This window comes from Topomyia yanbarensis, chromosome 1, assembly GCF_030247195.1.
Source record: "Topomyia yanbarensis strain Yona2022 chromosome 1, ASM3024719v1, whole genome shotgun sequence".
Taxonomy (NCBI): Eukaryota; Metazoa; Arthropoda; class Insecta; order Diptera; family Culicidae; genus Topomyia; species Topomyia yanbarensis.
The window spans coordinates 182116989-182133161 of NC_080670.1; the positions used below are offsets into that span (position 1 = coordinate 182116989).

Consider the following 16173-nt stretch of genomic DNA (forward strand, 5'->3'; position numbering starts at 1 on the left):
TTTAAATGACCTAACCTCAAACGGTTTTTGCAGGGCAAAATGTTTTGTTTTCATCACGAAATAATTCTGCATCACTTCTTTTTCTTAAACAGAAATAGGCTTATTGTTAGTGACACGGTTCACCAGTGCCAACTGACATGGCTGTCACACAGTTATGGGATCGTGAAAAATATATTTTCGAAGAAATAAAATTAATATAAACCACATTTTTAGCTCATATACGTATTCGTTTTTGGCTCTTTTATTCCGACTTGTTCTGACATTACTTCCGTATTTATTCAATTCCAGAAAACAAATATCGATTCCTTTCTTTCATTATCGCGATAGGTTTTCATCGTGGTCAGGTTTATATGTTCTATGTTTGTCTGAAATATCGACTCTTAGTTACTCACATCTACGGTAGGTACTAGAGAGAATGGAAAAAAATTGTCTCACAATGTTCATCTGTAAGCTGGTTAAAAAATCGAACGTCTCAATAAGTCTCCAAAAAAGATATCACAACAGATATATAACAAAAATGTAAACATAACAAAAACAACATTGCAATTCACTTACAACAATAGAAACAGCCCCTTTGAGAGTTTGCTTTGAATCTGATTTCGAGATTTGATCTACTTGATTGCACTCAAAGTTCTTACCTTACATTTCGGTATTTTAGTATTATTTTTTTTGTTAAGCTACAACATCTAGTCAATATTTATTATGAAGCGTTAGTTTGCCGACCTTGACCATTGGACAATCGCGTGGTTCTGTATTCTAATCTGCTATTTGATAAATATGTTTGCGTTCCTTTATGCTTTGTACAGCTATCATTCTAGCTTCACACCTTTGTACAGATACTTTTTCAATTCCACTTGATCATTTAGCTATCCGTTCTCTACTCTACAGCTTTTAGTTCAGATTTCGTCTAGTTAGTTTAGAAGCAGGTTTTGAGAGCTTTACTATCTTCGGTCGATTTGTTTGTATGATGATAAGCCATTAGATTCTACCAGCTGATGTTATGTCATTTCACGGCTAAATTTAGAGATTCAGGAAACACACTTTTTGTTTACTGTTTGCTTATTTGTTTTCTATTGTTTTATTTTTTAGGCGTAGCAGCAACCACACTGACAGGTGGCGGTTGCCCCCCGCTGCTGTCGGATTTTTTCCTGTTGAGGAACCAACAATCCATCGGTTCCGGTTTACCCTTCATGACTACCGGGCCACGGTATTCCAGCTGGAAGGATGGATCCTGATTGACCGGTTCGCAGAGTAGTCTGAAAGATAGCAAAATTAAATTAGCTAGAGTTTGATACATATTTGAATGGAAAAAAAATCAATCATTTCCGTCAACTTTCATCATCGGATCGGAATGATCGATGAGACTATAAGGAATGATAAACATCGAACAGGAGGCTAACCTGATGGTTTGTGTAAGAATCCCCTTCGGGATTATGTGATTGTGTCACTTTTCATTCGTATTTTACATCGTAGGGTTGTTGGGAAAGAAGCCGTACAGAAAAAAACTTTGTTCGCTCGCCCTGTCCATTTTCTTTTGCTCCTTGCCGTTTGGTAAGGCGAAATAGAAGTGCACACTTTTCGCATATATGATCATTAGACTGGCCCAAAACCAATTAGAAAATTTGATTCTTAAGGGGTACAAAAAAAGTTGATAAATTATCTAACTTTTTAAGAAAACCATTTCTAATGATCAAAATTGCGGGAAACTACTTAAAAAACGTGAATGTATTTTTGTCTTTGGCTCATTCTAATTTGTTCGGTAACGATTACTGTCCACCTATTGAGTTCTTTCTGTATATGGCAGCTTTGTTGTGAGGGAAGAGGTAATTAAAGCCTACTGCGACAGTCAACTTTTTCGTTTGGCAACTGTCTCCGGATAGTCATTTTTGCTGGAACAGTTGTGCAGTTCTAACTGGACATTTTTCGTCCAGTACGGTGGAAAAAACAAAAATGAAATATTAGGAAACTACACTAATAGAACAACATTAAACGTCGGCAATTCACCAGCAAGTGCCCGCGCAGTATGGAGTACGTTTTCGATGTGTTTTTCGAGGAATCATTCCTGGTGATGGAGCGCAGTGGTCTGCAGTCACGCTGCAGCCGAAGGAACGTGATTGACCATTTGAATTCGGTTATTTCCGGTTGCATTCAGGGCCGTGAGACGGCCAGCGTTCAGTTGGCGGTTGGTCTAGCCGTCAAATCGGCGATCGACTACCATCGGAAGATGAAAAGTGATAATTTTAAAATTTGCATGATGGGTAAGTTCCACAATGTGCTGTACATTGCGGTGCGAGTTGCCTGGGATTGGAGTTTGGAGGATTCCGAGATTATTAAATCTTTACTAGGTAACGAAGTTGGTGTTAAAGTTGCGCGGCTGAATCAAAATATTTGTTATGATTTTCAGAGGAAATTTATATGTGCGAGAAAACTTTCGAGCGTATTTTCTTGGGGGCACTGTTCGGATCGAATGCGCCTCATTTTATAGCAGGGTGGAAGAGTGATTTCATAGATCAGGACGAGAATCTTCGTGCTTTGGTGTTCTTTTTACACCACGCCGGTAAAACACGGTTGAGCTTTCCGAGTTATTCGTACGCGTATCATGACATTAGGCAAACTAAGTAAGTATGTTAGGTTTGCAGCTAAGTGCGAAGAGTTGTCATTCATTACAACTTGTGAAAATATTTTTGTTAACGACTCCGGTACATTACCACTAAGGAGTTAATAAGGATTCTACCTCCGGAATCCCACTTGTTCATTTTTCAGTCTGTTTCCTCGTTACCACTGCCTAATATAAATTAACTGAGTGGAATGATTATAATAAATTAAACGAATAAAATGAATAAATAATGAAATTATTATTCGAATTCATGCTAAAGTCAATAAAAGAATAGTAATAATAAAAATAACAAAACCAATAATAATGACATATTCGGTCAAAGAAAATAGAATCAATAAAATTGGAAAAACTAATAGCGTCATATAACCAAAATAATAATATGAATAAAACGAAGAAAAATATAGATGAATTGAAAAGAACAAGAGGAATAAATAAACTAATCAAAATAAAATAACAAGTCAGTAAACACATTTAAAATAAAAATAAAAAACATAAAACAAAATAAATGAACAAAGCAGATAAAATAGATAAATTTAATCAAGTGAATCAAATAAATATGATAAATAAAATACAAAAAAACACTAACTAAATAAAGTAAATAAATAAAATAAATGGAATTAATAAAGTGAATAAAATAAATCAATCAAAGAATAGTAATTTATGAAATAAATAAAGTACATAAAATAGATAAAACAAAATGCAATAAATAAAATACATAAAAGAGAAAGAGAAATTCGAATAAGCGAAATAAACGAATGAAATAAATAAAATTAATGCGATAAATAGAATTTATATGATAAGTAGAATAGCCAAAACAATTGAAATAAATAAAGTGAGCAAAATTAAAAACAGAAATGAAATAAAGAAAATAAATTAATGTATGAATGAAATTAATGAAATTAATAACAATTATAAAATAAAGAAAATAATTAAGATATTTAAAATAATGAAATGACTCGAATACGAAACTAAATAAGTGAAGTGAAAAACGGGGTGTAGTCGATAAAGCAATTGCTTTGTGCGCAGCTCACCTGGGTTCCATTCCCAGCGGCTCGAATTATTTCTAAAGAGATTTTTCCAACCAGAAAACAAAGGTGAATGACGTTAAGGTTAAATCCTCTATATTCGAAATAAAAAAATATGAAATAAATAAAATAAACAAGATAAATATTATAAACTGAACAAAATTCATAAAATAAATGAGGTAAATAGAGTAAATAAAATAAAATAAAAAGGATAAATAAGATACATATAACACAATAAATAAAATTAATAAAATAAATAAATAAAATAAAATGACTAAAATACATTAAATGAATAAAACAAATAAAAAATAGGGTAAATAAATAAGATAAATAAAATAATTAAAATAAATCAAATATATACAATAAAACAATAAATGAAACAAATAAAATAAAAGGAATAAATAAAATAAATACCATAAATGCAATAAATAAAATATATAAAATAAAAAAATGAATAAAATACAGGAAATAAATAGAATATATAAAATTTAAAAAAATCAATATAAATTAAATGAATAGAATAAATGGAACAAACTAAATAAGTAAAGTGCAAAAATCAGAAAAAAAAAGAAAATGGAGGCAAATAATACTAAGGCTATATCCTATATAATCGGAAAAATGAAGTGAATAAAATAAATAAAATAGTTAAAATGAATAAAATAAAATAAAGTAAATAAAGAAATCCCTTAAATAAATAAAAAAAATGAAGCATAAAATAAATAAAATACATTAAATAATCAAAATAAATAAAAAATAGAATTAATAGAACAAATAAAATAAGTAAATGTGAAAAAACACAAAGAAGAAAACTGAAGCCGAATGACCCCAAGGCTAAATCATCTAAAATCTAAAAAATGTACTGAAAAAATAAAGTAGATAAAATGAATAAAACAAATAAAATTACATAAATACATTAAATAAATAAAATAATTAAAATAAAGTGAATATAATAAATAAAGCACATGTAACAAATAGTATATATAAAATAAATTAAAACAATTAAAGTAAATAAAATTAAATGAATAAATTCCGATACCGTAATAGCAAGCGGGGCTGCTCTGAGGTGGTAATAGGGTACGTTGTGGGGAGATTTCCCGGTTCTTGATACCGTGTAGAGTTGGTATAACATGTTAGTTGTGTTGAACCATGGGCGACCTCTTCGATGCCGATGACGTGTGGCAAAGGGTCCATCGGTTGTAGAGCTTGGCGAGGGAATCGTTTAAATGTCATCGTTAAGGCCTGTATCTTTGAGGAAGTTCAACAGGATTTCCTCTCTCACTGGGTCATTAGAGAGGTTGTCCCTGGTGGAGTGTGTTAAATGGTGTCTTCGCCAGAGGGCTTCGAACTACCGGTAGTTGGACAGCAGGTGCTCGAATTTGTGTCGATTCCCGCAGATAGAGCGTACTAGGGGTTGGCCACTGGAGATGGTGTGTGCGTGGGTGAGGTTGGTATGCCCGGTGCACAGGCGAGAGAGCACGTTTTGTTCCTTCCAGTCGTCACGGTCATTCCACATTCCGAGGATTTCATTAATTTTGTGGTGATCACCTTGGCAAGATTACCAGTGGGTGGTGAAATTATTGATTTGAATCAGGGAAAGATATCCCGGATGATATCCACTGCCAGAACTTTGTAGTCAGCACCTTTCTGGATTTGCGAGCTTGGGCAGCGCGGCCATCAGCGTAAACTTGTTCCCGGATGTTGGAGTGTACGGAGGTCGGGGAGTTCCGTGATTGCTCGATTTCTAGCGCGAGGACTACCGAGAGTGAATCCAAGACAATGACTGTGGCTGTGTCTGTAGGTTGTAGGACTAGGACGTAAGCGAAGGCTTCCACTGAGATTATTTGGAGAGAAGGCGATGGAAAAGGCCTGCCCCGATGCCACTAACCCCAATCCTGACTTCGTTGACTTTTTTGAACCTATTGGTGCACACGCGGGCGTGATTTGGGAAGCGGCGTTCGACGAGTTGGTGGGAGGCTGTTAACGTGATTTCTAGGATTCCTCCTGCGTGGATCGTCTGAGTTGGAGATGTGTCGGTATGAGGTCTCCTGGTGTTTCAGGGACGGAACCATACCCAATGCCACCGTGCAAGGGGTGGTTGATAGAGTTTTTCTAACACCTTTGGCGATTTCTATGGTCTATGGTTCTATGGAGTTATCGTCTCCGGATGTTCTTTCGAGGACGCTTAACGCCTGCCGAAAGTTACTAGAGCAATTGGAAGGAGGACGACGAAGGCGCTTTCGGCCGAGGTACTGGGCAGCAACTTGGAGGCGGACCGAATGATTTCGTGATATAGGGGGCCAGGATGCGATTGATTTTTTCACTGTTCCGTTCGGCAAATTCTAGGCCCTAGTAGTCGCGACTATGTTACAATGTTTTAAATGCCGCAAGGTTCTACTGTATCGATTTTGTTGGTTATTTTCGGCAAATTTGAGACTAAGAGAAACGAAAACAATGAAATTGAAAGGCGGATAGGTATTCTAGAGCAAATCAGTTATAAACTTAGAACGGAAAACTAGGACTAGGCAGGCTCATATGGACATGATCGAAAGGAAATGTGAAGAATTCTTTGCCTTCTGCTAAGTAGGAGTTGGGCGTTGCACCGAAGTCTACCGCATGGTCTATGGTAGAATATAACTCATATAGTCCGGACCTTTCCGGTTGGCGCACTATCATATCAGCTTTCGGAAGGGCGGGATAAATGTTGTTTTGCGGTTCGTGGTGATACCGAGGATCTTGGTTCCCTTGCTATGGGAGATGGGCATGTAGTCGATCTTGATTGGTTGGTCTGTGATTCTACGGTGGAAGACGTAGAAGTGCGAGTAGAAGCTTTTTTGGGTGGAGATCCGGAATCCCATGGATATGGCTCATTTGCACAAAGCGTTTACTGCGGCTTGTAGTTTGATCCGTTTCCGGCCTTTGGTTTGAACAGAATGTCAGCTGTGTAGACAAAGATGCGGACCTCCTCAGGTGAGCTGGAGAAGATTGATTTCACGCTTACTAGGAATAGAAATAAAGGGAGTGCTCCGTCCACCTCGGTGTAGAGTTCGGAATCGCTGCCACCGATTCCGACTCTTAACATTCGGTTTTGCAGGGAGCGTTAAACATATAGGCCGAGGTTGCCAGCGGTCAAGCTGTCGGAGCAGGCTTTGTTTATGTCGAGTGCGACCTGCTTCCTGCTATCTGGTAGGCCTTCGGTTGATCATCCGTTCAAGTGTTTTCCGCTTGCAGAGTAGGAGGCTAAGAAGTCGGAAGTCCTTGGTTATTCGGATCCCGCGTGTTTTTTATGATCGGAATGACAGGCGTTGTTTGCCACGATTCCGGTAGGGGACAGCCCTCCTATATCCCGTTGTAGCTTCGGAGGAGTACTACCTTGCCTTGAAGTGGCAGGTTTTCCAGGAACAGGCAGTATACGTTGTACATGTCAGTGAATTTACCTGGCCCTTGCATAAGGGCGTAGGCGAGCTCCGGTCCGGATTAGGATTGATACTATTCCAGTGTTGACAATGCGAGAAAGATACGGAGGTGGCTTCAAGTGTGATGTTCTTGGCCTGGAGCTCCGGTGGGAGGGTGCGGTTGCCGATAGGGAGGAGAAGTAATGTCATAGCTCGTTGGCGATCCCGTGGGGCTTGGAGTTTGGGATGCCGTTGATTTCTGGAGAGACTTTGTTATTCCGCCTTTTCCTGCTGAGGTTCACGTTTCGTCCGTGGGTGAATCAGGGTGGTTACCATCAGGGAAATGACTCCTCTTAGCAGTTTTTGCTTCAGCGACTACTTTCCTCGCGGCGTTGCGGAGCTGGTGAAACTGGTTGAGCCTAGTTAGCCAGAGCTGGCTGTCGACTGGCGTTTCCGAAGTGTTCAGAGGGCTCATCGGCAGGTTTTGACTTCGTTGGCAACTTCAATGCACTAGCAATAGACAACTCTCCTGGGGGGATGCTAGATTCATCTGAATGGTGTATCGGCTCCGTTAGCTCGTCTAGGTAATACTCCTTGCGTAGGTCGAAGCTTTAGGAGGGTTTCTTCGAAGTTGTTCCAGTCGGCCTCTGAATATCTACCGGCGGTGGCGAGATGTTGCCGGAGGGATGAAGTAATGGGTTACCAGAATGGGGTGATGAACGCTTTTGCATAAGCCCTCCAATACGGAGTGGAGACAGTCGGCCACGAGGGAGTTGGTGCATAAGGTAAGGTCGATTGATTGAACGGGACCTCTACTGAAAAACTCGTTTCCGTCGTTGAGAATGACTGCTCCGTTGTCCTCGATCGCTTTGATGATATCTTTACCGCGGCGTTTGGATCGTCGTGCTCCTCAGGCGAAGCGTTCATGTCCCCTATAAATTCGAACGGTTTGTTGATCTGGCGTAACAGTAGGTCTAGTTTTTTCTGACCTCCTTGATATTCTGCGGTATATATGGATACCTACGGTGCACGAGGTGGTGTTATGGGTTAACAGAATAGGGTGAGTTCCGTGTCAAGTTGAATACTTTGCTCGGATTGCTAGTTCGATTGTCTAGTATTGTCTGGCCTCTCGTACTTATTCCCAAACAGCAGGGGTATGGCAAGAGGTCCGCAGGGGTAGTCTCGGTTGTTCTTGTGCGTTGCGTTGTCGACAGGATTTGGAATATTTTGTCAGCGCGTCAGTAGTTCGTACCTTCTCTGAAAAGGAGTTCGGGGCACTGAGCTGTTCTTGTAGGATGATATGGTGGTATTAACTTACCCCGGATGTAGCCAGCATTCGCCGAAGGCTCACCAGTGGAGTTTGGTACAACCGCGGCTGGCATTGGTGCTTGGGAAGAGGATTTTTCACTAGGCTCTTGCTTTTGGTGTTGATTATTGTAGGCTGTGATACGATATCTGAGGCACGACGGGTTGGTCCTGGTGTATAGTTTTTTGATGTTGTTACTCGGAAAGTTGCTGGGTACCGGGAGCATCCGGGGATTGGGCTAAGTACCTCTCGGAAAATGAGTCGTTTATCTCTGAGTCTCTCACTGGGCTTATTTTAGTCCGAGTCTCTCACTGGGTTTATTTTAGTTGGCCTTAGCTCACTGGATCGTCTTAGTGCCATTTATAGACACGGGCTCCTTTGGTGGGCGTATTTTCCAACTACAACATACGAGAAATTCTTCTAATTTCCAGGTTGCTTTTCTCGTTAAAATAGGCAAGGCGACACACCAGAACACACTGTGTTACATAGTGTTACTCTTCAAGCCCCGACTCGAGCAAAATGCATTTGTGCTTTTTGTTTACTTTGCTGATCACCCAGGTAAACGAAGAGCGCAGCAAATGTCATTCCGGTTCGGAGAGTAACGCTATGTATCACTGCGTTTTCTGCCTCATGACGCCGTATTTTTTTACTTGAGGGGTCAATATTCTTCCGGATTTTTGCTTTTAAGCCACCTCTATACCGTTCACTGCGCTTTTCTGGTTTGAAATTATTTGTTCAATCAACCCCGAATTGGGAATCGACAGTTCGTAATGTAAGGAGGGGAAAGCTTGCACGGTCACAATACTGGCTCATTTTTTTTTTCATTTTTTGGGACTTTTAACCACTCGTGTCGGCAAAATCGCGGAAAAAATTACATGTATATGCAACTCCGAAGGAAAATGCAGAGGAAAAATCGCTAATCGCTTTTTAATTGCCGGTTGTCAAAATCCGAACCGCAAAAGTCGAAATGCGACTTACTCGAATAGAGCTCTATGACGGTCAACCGAACGCGACAATACTAGAGACTTAAATGGAAACAATTACGCCCACACCTTCCATTCTATCATCTTGGCCTCTATAGAGTTCTATGCAAATCATTTCACACACACTACTTGGGTTGTTTGTTTACCTCCAGCTGTCATATGTAAAACTGTCAACCAAATAGAACGTTTGAAAAAGCTAGTCTAAACTATTCATAGTGGTGTTCAAATGCTCTACGCCGCTGGAAAACTTATTCCGAACGCGTACAATACTGGTTGGTCAGGTTCCATCGTGAAAATAATACGATCGAAAAGTTATTTCCGATTTGTTTTTCTCCACTTCTGACAGGTGGAGGAAAACAAATCGTTGAACATACTAATATAGTTATATCCTTGTTAGGTTAACTGTCAAAGATAGTGGCCAAGTAGTATTAAGCAAGGAATTGTTTACATTTTCTTAGCAAAAAACATCAAAAAAGCGTACCTAATTTTAGTCTCCTTAATTTTAGAGTAACCCTTGTTTCAGTTCACATTGACTAATTTAGCTTTTTGCAGATTTATTGACATTCCAATCGAATCATGTGGAAAAGCAGCACCGCTACGAGTGGCCGTACAAGCATCAGCGCCGGATATTCTCATGATACTTTTACGGTATATGTTTCGCCATTAATTTGCTACAGATCAAACTAGGTTATCGTTCTTATTGTTGTATCTATTTCCAGTCACGGAGCTAACCCCGATCCGGATGACGGTGGAGCCTCTCCAATCCTAAGCATCCTCGAGAAACTATCCGATTACGAAAGCCGTGCCTACCCATATCAGCTCGTGTCCTGTCTGGGACTGTTGCTACGCTGTACCATTATGATCGAGCTACCCTACAAACCACACCTGTTCCACGTACGCAAAGAAATGTTCGAGATCAAGTATGCAGCGCTACTGGCTGATCAAATTATTCCCCGTGATCAGGTCTTCGGCGTACCTACACTGAAACGAATTTGTCGCTGTCACGTACGAAATCAGCTGAGGAAGAACTGCCAGCTGCCTCGCGGTGTCAATAAGCTACCCGTTCCACGCAAAATTATGAAATATATCGATTTGCTTGACTGATCTTCAGTCAAAGCACCAAGGAAATGATCCTAGAGGCCCCACTGTTACACTGAATCCGCGCAATTCTTCGTTTCGGTGCACTACAATCAGCATACCGTGCGCGATTGTCAGTACCTACTATGATCGGGTGCCATTCGTCACCACTTTGCGCTTCAGATGCCTCTGACAGTTCTTTAGAAAACAGTGGGGTCTCCAGTGTACATTTCCTTTATGATCAAGAGCTACTCACTTGTAAGTCGTTTCGCTGATGTTGATCCGTCCGTGAACACCAGTGGTTTCCGTTCGACTCGTCAGATTGACCGTATTACCGAACAAGCAGTAACGCGGCATTCGGTTACCGATTACACCCGTCACTACTTCACCCGAGTGAATTCCAATTGTGATTTTCTGTGAATAAATAAAAGTTCCAAAATTATAATCAAACATAAGTGAACCACCATTAGCTATTTATATCACCGCCGCCCTCCCCCACTCACCAGCGACTCCGATCCCATCTTAACATTCCTCGCCATATCCATCATATCCAAAGCAAGCCGCGCTATACATTTGGCATGATTCTCGCACTCATCCGGCAACCCGGAAACCGCCATGTACTTATCACCCACCGTTTCCACCTTGTAGATGTTCGAGTTACTCTTCGAATCCGTCAGCTCGTCGAAGATCGTGTACAGTTCGTTGAGCATTTTGACTATCTTCATCGCACCCTCGGCATCCGTATTGGCGGCACAGTACTGACCGAAACCCACAACACCGGAGAACATCAGCGTTACGCTATCGTACCGTTTGGGCGGTACCGGTCGCTGATGTCGCAGCTCATTGGCCACCGTTTTGGGGAGGACCGAGTACAGCAGCCGATCCGTTTTTTGCTTTTCGCCGTCCAGATCGCGGTACGTCTGCTGGAGTCGATCCGTTAGGATCTCCAGGTTGGTCGTCAGTTTGTACTCGGCTTCGAATTTTTCGGACAGCAGTACCAGATCGCGGGACGCGTCGTGCAGCGGGATGTCCGAAATGTGAAGGCCTTTTCTGTTGATTAGAAGATAATGTAAATAACAGCGAGTGGATAGTGATCTGATTATTCAGTATACTTGGTCAGATCATCCAGATTCATTACACTGGGGTAACACTGGAACAGGATCAGATCCGACTCCGGAATGTACATCATTTGACCCTGAAACATGATAAAGATTTAAAATCGAAATCTAAAACATGTAGTAATCGTTGGAACTAACCTTCAACCTCAGATAACGCTCGCTGATGGACATTACGCCGGCTTTAGTTTTGAGTACGTAGATCGTGTTGATGTGTGCAAGAATGTTTCCGAAACTTAGCTGCAGATGGGGTCGAACTGCTTCAAAAATTGTCATCAATGGGCAGTTTGTCTCAGAGATCCTAGGGATGATCGGTTTTCACGAGAGTTTAATGTTTGTGTACAGGTACGAGCTGACAAATACTTACTTCGGTATCACTCGGGACACAGATCTACCCGCTTGTACGATTATTAGGTCCCGGTTGAACATCAGGTGAAACGGAAATGCCTTGCAGAACGTTGTTGGGGAGATAATCGGTTCTAAAGTAAATGAAATTCGGATGTATTCTTGGGTATTTTCTTCAATATTTATAAGATTGGATGTTTTTCGAGGTTGTATAATCATTTCGGATTTCTTTTGCTTTGGAATCCCTCTTCCACCTCCAAAAGTCGAGCTTTATAACCGATATATCGCTTTCAAGCCTTAATAATCTTTGAAACCTGTATGTTTTGCATATGCATTTAGTGCTATTCTAGAGCAAATATATTACCAATAAATGCTAATGTAATTCTGTGGTAATATTTGTTTTTCATATGCTCATAATTATATTTACATTAATTATGTGGCATTAAAATTGGATTCGAACCGCACTGCGCACTTAACATTCTTCTAAAAAAAACCTTCTCATAGACTGGTTAGTTCGACTGGCCTGCCTATGAAATTGCCTGTCTATGAGAGTACCATCTCTATCACATAAAATATATATGTTTTGACCGTTCGCATTTTTTAGTAGCTGTGTGATCACTCAACTTTAAAAGTGCGGAGTCCAGTTTAGTGGAAAGTGCGCAATATTTCAGGTTATTCTCATAAAATATTATTTATATCAGTGGCGTAGTAATTAGTGGGGGTGGGTGTTTTGAGATAACCCCCGCCCTCTCTTAATTTTTTATGTATTAAAACTGAACAGGTTCAACAAAAATGCGCCCAATATTTTAAATTGAGTTTGCTAAGTTTCATTTACTGTTTCTTATTAGGTCAGAGTGCTTCAAGAATTATCTGCATGGGTTCGGTCATTCACCTTCAGTATACTACCCGTAGCACGAGGGTGTGGAGGAAACGCCGGAGTACGTGGTCTTTGACTGCCCCACAGTCGAAGAAGTACGAAGCGTGTTGCCGGTTATATGCGCAGAGAATATCGAACCAGATATATGATAAGAAGAAAGGTCATGGAATGCCATCAGTAGAGTAGTCGCGCAGATACTAGGTCAAATGAATGCAACTTACCAGTCACCGTGGAGTAGGCTAGGTCCACTGCCGGGGAGCTAAATGGCTCACAAACACAAGCATAGATATCATGAGAAGTCCACCGCCGGGGAATTCATACTCAGAAGTATGAGATATTGATAAGGTTGGGAGTTTAATGACTCAAGGAAACTTGTATCAGTTTCGGGAGAAATTCCGCCTGCTGGGAACTCTCAGTCAGAGTAAGGTGAGTTTACTGCCGGGAACTATTCGAGTAGATCTCCACAAAGCTGGAATCTAAATGGTCAGCTCGAGTTCGAGCAGTGACAGACACCAAGAATAGCAGCAGAAGCTCCAAAGAGTTGCATGCTTTCTATTGAGCCAGACGTTTACACAAGAAAAACCAGTGGTGGCACATTTCAATAAGTACTGCTCACGAAGAAAATATGGGGGCTCTACGAGTTCATAAAAGAATAGAACAACTTCCACACTAAGATCAAGCATCTATTGACGAGTGGTAAGTCCGCCATGAATAACGTTAAACGAGTGCAGAACATGCTGTGGACGAGTGCAGAAAACGCCGAAAAAACGTCTAACGAGGCCAAGGCGATAGCGGCGTCGGAGAAGGCACAAGCGACGCTGAAGTGTTCCCGGAATCCTCGTATGGGGATAAGAAAAAAAGAAGAACCCAAGAAAAGGAGAAAGAGAAGAAAATACCGAAGAATGACCATGAAGACGATCGTAAGGAAGCCAGCGGTTTAGGCGTGGTTGTTAAACAATAAGCGAAACCAAAATTGCAAAAAGCCTCCCCCAAACCACCTCGGGAAAAGATTAAGGACGAAACTTTGATCGTTGAGGTGAAGGAAGGAATGAGGTAAGCTGAGCTACCCCGGAAAGTGAAAATCTGGAGTTTACGCAGCTGGGGGAGAATGCTAGGAAAACCCGCTGCACCCAAAAAGGCAAGAGTACTTCAAACTGAAGAAAGACTACGGTCAAGTCACGAAACGGACATCGGTGCCGAGGGGAATTCCGTCGCCGTGGAACTCTCAGTCGGTGCAGGGTAGTTTCACGGCCTGGAAATATCCGAGTAGATCTCGACAAAACTGGTAACTAATTGGCTCAAAGAAACGGGTATCGGTTTCGGAAGAAATTCCACCACCGGGGAACTCTCAGTTGTAGTATGATGAGTTTACTGCCGGGGACTTTCCGAGTAAATCGTGACAAAGCTGGAAGCTAAATGGCTGTCGAAAACGGGAGCTAAATGGCGCACGAAAACTAAACTAGAAGCTAAACGGCTTGCGGTGATTTATCGCTGGGGAATATTTGTGTGGAGTTCGAGGCTAAATGGCTCAAGTACGCAGAGGACCTACACAACGTAATTGATGGAGACAATGACGGAAAGCAAGAGGAAGGTCGGGATTGAATGGTTCGAAGGTCCAGCTACTTGACGGAACAAACCAAGCTCCTAGTTAACTGCCGAAAACCGAAGAATGCCTCAGCACTCAAGTTCAAAAAGCCAGATCTGATGCCCTTCATAGAAGAGTATAAGGTGTCATTCCGGGGGGTCAGGGCCTCTTTTAAAACATGAGATAGTGCTGAGTATGTTGATTTGATACAAGAAGCTGTACAGAGAAGCAGACGCCAACCGCTACTGGGGTGACGCTTTGCCCGCGATCAAGGGTCCAACGACGCCATCTGAATTGTGTGCTGACAAACTGGCGACTATCGTGAATGATTTATCCCCGAATCACAATCCAATTGCATGGCCGTCTACACCGTCCGTCGATTCAGACGGTGGAAATGTTGGTGATAAACGGGTCTCCAAAGACAATCTCCTTACTGTGGCAAAAGGGCTGCAAACAAAAAAAGCTTCCGGTCCGACCGGTATCCACATCGTGGGATCCTGGCGTTTCCAGACATGTTCAGGACAGTGCTACCATAATGTCTGGACGAAGGCTATTTCCAGGATAGATGAATGATCCAGAAGCTGGAATTGCTGTCAAAACCAGGAAAACCACCAGGAAATCCAGCATCGTACCAGCCTATATGCCTATTGGATGCCCTTGGTAAACTTCTGGAAAGGGTCATGCTCAACAGGTTGGAAAATTACGTTGAAAGTGAGAACGGGCTACCGCAGAGGCAGTTCAGATTCCGGAAAGGAAATTTGATGGTGGAAGCAATTTGCACAGTTATCGCGAGTGCGGAAAAAGCATCGAAGAAAAAGAATCAACCCATTGAGATCCATTCTAAAAATTATAAGTAATCTTTTAAATATTAAAAAAAATTGCTAAGAATTAAGATTTTGGCTGTAAATCTGACGTGGAAGGACCCATTTACTGTATGTGTTTTAAATTTGTTTGACTTTGATGATGTTTTCGAAATACTTATATTCAAATTAAATGCTACCTGGAGGGTGAGCGTAGCGTAGTCGGTAAATCGATTGCCTTGCACCCAGCGCACCTGGGTTCGAGGCCCGACCCTGCACATATGGTAGAAAATTTTTCATAAGAGATTTTTCTAACCCGAATAGGCGAATGACCTGAAGGTTAAAACCTCTATAATCGAAATAAAAAAGATGGGTGGGTAATGTCTAGGACGTAACCGCGTTGATAGGGGATGCGCTTGATTCTAAGCTCGTTGAACAAATTTCATAGGGGCGCGTAATGTCCGGGACATAACCGCGATGATCATATTCTTAAAATTCTGCTTGAATCTCTTTCAAATAAATTTTACGTATTAAGTTCGATTCACCGGGCTCAGCGAAATTTTTCCGTTCGTTAATCTATTCAGTAAAACAATTTTATTACCGAGTTCTCCGCATTGAATACACGTCAATAATTTCATATAATGATTTCAACAAGCAGACAATGTACTTGTGTGACAGGTGGGAGTGTTTTGAAGTGGTTTTAGTGGAGGTATTGGACATTTTACAATGATTCTCCTTAACCCTGCAAAACCACGGGGTTGGCAGCCGAGGGTTAAGTTGTTGGGCAGAGATGACATTTATTATGTGATAACTAAAATTGTTCTATAAATTGCAAAGCTATTGCCGTGTTAACCTGAAAATTTGTCATTTCATTGTGAATTTATGCTTTGCAAGATTTGAAATAACTTCGAAGTGTGGTCACGACACCCCTGTTATGTCATATACATTACCAACCCATTTTTTCCATGATGCATTCGTCCTAATAAGAACGGTTTTTAGATATCCATGGTGATACAAGACGAGAATCTTTTAAAACTATTCCAACCTTGCC

General features: G+C 41.0%; 2 protein-coding genes across 4 annotated transcripts in view; one reads left to right on the plus strand and one right to left on the minus strand.

Annotated features, from left to right (window-relative positions):
- Positions 1-206: 206 nt before the first annotated feature.
- The window catches only part of LOC131683685 (guanylate cyclase soluble subunit beta-1), a 75092-nt gene continuing 59125 nt past the window's right edge, over positions 207-16173 (minus strand). For all 3 annotated transcript variants that reach the window (XM_058965913.1, XM_058965894.1, XM_058965904.1), the window contains exons 6-11: positions 11883-11994; positions 11657-11816; positions 11513-11595; positions 10904-11450; positions 10657-10814; positions 207-1256 (exon numbers count right to left, since the gene is read on the minus strand). In XM_058965913.1, the coding sequence (XP_058821896.1) occupies positions 1079-1256; positions 10657-10814; positions 10904-11450; positions 11513-11595; positions 11657-11816; positions 11883-11994 (1238 nt within the window). In that variant the 3' untranslated portion in view covers positions 207-1078. The remainder of the gene's footprint in view (positions 1257-10656; positions 10815-10903; positions 11451-11512; positions 11596-11656; positions 11817-11882; positions 11995-16173) is intronic.
- LOC131683699 (uncharacterized) lies at positions 1890-10663 on the plus strand. The gene is made up of 4 exons (XM_058965925.1): positions 1890-2345; positions 2405-2618; positions 9876-9971; positions 10043-10663. Exons 1-4 carry the CDS (start codon positions 2024-2026, stop codon positions 10425-10427), a joined length of 1017 nt encoding a protein of 338 aa, XP_058821908.1. The 5' UTR covers positions 1890-2023; the 3' UTR covers positions 10428-10663.

Bases quoted from the DNA above. Each gene is read 5' to 3' on its own strand.
- LOC131683699 (XM_058965925.1), top strand. From the start codon at position 2,024: ATGGAGTACGTTTTCGATGTGTTTTTCGAGGAATCATTCCTGGTGATG. The intron at 2,346-2,404 runs GTAACGAAGTTG...TATGATTTTCAG, and splicing joins GATTATTAAATCTTTACTAG to AGGAAATTTATATGTGCGAG. The intron at 2,619-9,875 runs GTAAGTATGTTA...AGCTTTTTGCAG, and splicing joins CATGACATTAGGCAAACTAA to ATTTATTGACATTCCAATCG.